Below are 4152 nucleotides of genomic sequence, written 5' to 3'. Positions count from 1 at the left end.
TTTATTCTTGAGATGTTACTTTTTTCTAAATATATTTTTAACTTATTAATACTTATTCTGTTATTTTTATAAACTTTTTAAGGTCCGCAGGTGTGTATCCATTTTTGCTGTAATCTCTTGCTGCTGTTACACCTCATTTTACCCATTTTGGGACAATAAAGTTATTTTTAACATATATCACCTTCACAAAGACATTCAAACAGTAATATGCTGCACATTGCCGAGGCATCCTTCTTCTGTTCTGCATAAACCAGCTGGTTGGGTTAGCGGGTCGACCTCCCCAAGATGGCGCCTGTAATTTTAGCCCTGCGACAGTCAGTGCGGGGTCTACTGTTATATGCATATCTATGGGTACCTGGACGCGCTACCAGCCGGGGTTCAAAGGTCGTAACGATAAGTTTCCGGCTGAGCGGGGATAATCCCTCCTGACCAGCGGGAGGCGCTCTGATGCTTCTTCAGTCCTGACCGAGTTCAGCAGTTTGAGAGGATGAATCTTCTGCAGCTGTGACCACAGACCCATTTAAGACCATTGACAATAGATCCATCTGAAATAACGGAAGTTTTTGGTTCTTTTTGAGCAGCCGGTACGACAGACGGACCGATATGGCCCTAAATTCTCCCATTTAAAGCAGCGCTGCCTTTTCACAGGTTCTAAATGACTTTCTATAAGCTGCTTGTCTCCTGTGAGGCAAAGCGAATTTATTTGTGTAGCACAATTCAGTACAAAGACAATGCAAAATGCTTTACATGATTAAAATATAAGAAAATAAAGCGGAATCAAAGCAAGTAAGAAAAAAAATAAAAAATAAAAATGCAGACTCCAACAATGTCTTTACCAACTTCTGTCAATCCTGTTGACTTTATAGGTCCTGGACCTATTTATTTCAAACACAATGTTGTTTTTTCAAACCACAAGATCCCTGATCTTGACCCAATATGATTCCCACAAGATTCCTGACCTTGACANAACAGGATGGAATCATTTCAGATTTAAAGAACTTTCAGAAGTTTGAATTCTGAATATGAGCGACTTTTCCTTTAAATGATTTTATTCCCTCGTATGAATTTTACAGGTTTAAGTTTTATTCTGTTTTTTTTACCTTCTGTTCTGAATCTAAAACTTAACAGAACCGATGATCCGTGTCTCCACAGATGAACGGGACCGGGTTCAGAAGAAGACTTTCACAAAATGGGTCAACAAGCACTTGGTGAAGGTAAGAAGAAATAGTTTTGACGACTGAATGGTTTCTGTTTAAATCAGTGGAAAGAAATGTTCCTAAATGTCTCCTTCTGCTTTTGGAAGGTTTCTGGATCTCAACCGTTAGCTTCTGATGTTTGCTTTCCTCAAACATCAGAAGGTCTTTATTCGTAGATTAACATCTAATCGGATTATTTCCTTCTCTGAGTCTCAGGTAGAAAACGGTTGAACTAATGGTTGGTGGTTCGTTAAAGACACAGCGTGTAACATTTATTCTTGAGATGTTACTTTTTTTTAATATATTTTTAACTTATTAATACTTATTCTGTTATTTTCATACTTCTGTCAATCCTGTTGACTTTATAGGTCCCGGACCTATTTATTTCAAACCACAACATCCCTGACCTTGACCCAATATGATTCCCACAAGATTCCTGACCTTGACAGTGTAACAGCCAAAAATGCAGAAACAAAAAAGACGCTTGCAGCTCTGCAGGCGTCCTGCTTTCTGCAGAGGCTTCACATAAAATGCAAATTTTTCTTCTTCTCATGAACTTTTCCAGAGCCTGAATCCTCAGATTCTTCCTTAACGAGCTGAAGCTTCACATTCTGTCATTTTCACGTCTATTTAAATCTCCAGCTCTGCTGAGGTTTAGCATAAAGTTCTGATCCTCCGTCCCTCAGTGGAACCAGAAGCATCAGCAGATAAACTCCTACTGAGGAAGATTCCAGCCGGAGAACAGAAACAGTTTTTCTCTGCCTGAGACTCGGTGAGTCACTCCCGCCTGGATCCGATTATGGAAGAACCGCGCTGAAGCGGGCCGGAACCGCTCGGGTTTCACATCTGGGATCCAGACTCGTCCAGGAGGCCGTGGAGCTCAATGTGTCTCAGGAAGGAAAACTGTTCTGTTCAAACTCCGACATTCTTTCCAGATTCTCACAGAAACGATCAAACGTCCAGTGAGTTTAATTAATGGATTAAATGAGATGAAAATCCACCATGTTGGTAGAAAAGCTCTGAATAGATTTCTTCTTCTGAACAAAAACTGCCTTTTATTTATTTCATTAAAGGAAAAGGAAACAGGATTATTTTTATTTCTCTTATTTGCCTTTTTTCTTATATTTTAACCCTTTAATCTAATTGTATTTAAGCATCATATTTATAGCGTCAATCATTGGAAGCTCATTAAGTTTGATATGATGAAAATAAGGCTTTATATTTTTTTTTAGTCAAATCAATCTTAATTTTTTACACCTGCAGATATTTTTCTATTGAAATCAGAGAATCGATTTTCTAACGTTCAAAAATTTTATTTTGAAAATCAGACGTCGTTGCCATGGTTACAGCTGCTGAATTATTTGAATGAAATGTTTTTTTGTGTAGATTTTATCTGTGTGGATTTTTTTCACTTAAGTTTAATTTTATTTTTTTTACGTGTTGCTTCAGTTAAATTTTTAGGATGACATTTATGTCGATATTTTGAAGACTTTTATTAATATAAAATATATAACATTTATTTTAGATTTTGTTTCCTCACTTTTTTTGCATGGGGGGGGGCTTTTATGTCTTTAGTATTTTTTTCTTTAATGAACATTTTTATTTTTGGTGGCGGCCTGGTGGTTAGGGGATTGCACTTGGAAAGCTGCCCCTCTGGGTCCCTGAGCAAGACCCTTAACCCCACCCTGCTCCTCCAGCGCCGCACAATGGCAGCCCACTGTTCCCCAGGGGGAGGGGTTAAATGCAGAGGAAAGTTCATTGCTTTGCTCTTATGACTATAGAATGACAATAAAGTTAAATTCTATTCTATTTTTAATTAATTTGAACTTTTTGAGCCATAAAAAGCCAAACATGCGTGATATTATAAGCAAATATAATCAACATAATTAACAAGGTTCATTTAAACTAAATCCACCAGAAATTTAAATAAAACTATAAAATCACCTAAACAGACGGAGAGAAGAATAAAATCTGAAGTTCAGATAGAAAACTAACCCTGTGGTGATTAGATGTTTGCTTCCAGAAGCTCTGAGATGTTTCTCCAGCAGAGTCACGGTTTGCAGCTCGGCGGCTGATCATCACATGCTTCCTGATTTTCTTTATCTCCACTGAAGCAGATTCAGGGTGGAAACGAACCGTGAAGCAAAGTCTGAAACTTTAGTTTCCTCCACGTTTCCATGAAGTTTTCCATCTTCTCACAGCAAACTGTTTCTTCTCTCCATCCTTCCCTCCTTCCTCCTGTCCTCCTCCATCCTTTCTCCTCAGCACTGGAAGGCAGAGGTAGGAGCCACTCATTCCTGCCTGCATGTTTTCCTCTAACCGCCCATTTTTCCTCCTTTTCTAACATCTTTAGCTGCTTTTTCTGCAGTTTCCTTCTTTCTTTTTTGCCGCTAAAGATGAGAAGCTGAACGTTTCATAAAAGCATGAATAATTTGCTTCCAGTATATTTATTTCTACTTTTAGATGGTAGTGCTGTGATTTGATGAATGCAGCAAAACTTTCCAGATTCAAATGGTTCTGCTTCAGCATCTGTTAAAACTCTTAAAATCTCTGTTCCTGTCGGTTCAATCAGATTTCATTTGTTGCTGATTTTTGTGTTTTATTTTTTAAATTAAAATGGCTCCATCGAGTCTCTGAGTGACTAACAAAATATGGAGTGAATTTAGTTCCATTATTGTTGCGGAGAACAAGTTTTGTAAATGGCAGCCCACTGCTCCCCGAGGGGAGGGGTTAAATGCAGAGAAGTCATTTCCCTCTGGGATTATTACAATATATAAAAAAAATAAATAAAAAAAAAAGAATAAAATGCTATCAAAAAATAGAAACTTTGAGGTTTTCTCAGATCTTTTTTGTTTTATTCAAGTTTTACTTTCAAACTTTGTTTTTTCCAAATATTTTCACATGTAATATTTTTTCACATCAAGTTTAATGAATTTCATTTCTTTCAAATTCCAGC

General features: G+C 37.4%; 1 protein-coding gene across 1 annotated transcript in view; it reads left to right on the top strand.

Annotated features, from left to right (window-relative positions):
- The window catches only part of LOC107090836 (plectin-like), a 142198-nt gene that overhangs the window by 83388 nt on the left and 54658 nt on the right, over positions 1 to 4152 (top strand). The window contains exon 5 of the mRNA XM_015384427.1: positions 1153 to 1214. Within this exon, the coding sequence (XP_015239913.1) occupies positions 1153 to 1214 (62 nt within the window). The remainder of the gene's footprint in view (positions 1 to 1152; positions 1215 to 4152) is intronic.

The sequence above is a fragment of the Cyprinodon variegatus genome, unplaced genomic scaffold (assembly GCF_000732505.1).
Source record: "Cyprinodon variegatus isolate N-32 unplaced genomic scaffold, C_variegatus-1.0 Scaffold312, whole genome shotgun sequence".
NCBI lineage: Eukaryota > Metazoa > Chordata > Actinopteri > Cyprinodontiformes > Cyprinodontidae > Cyprinodon > Cyprinodon variegatus.
The sequence above is the reverse complement of the archived record's forward strand: the minus strand, read 5'-3'. Positions and strand labels throughout refer to the sequence as shown.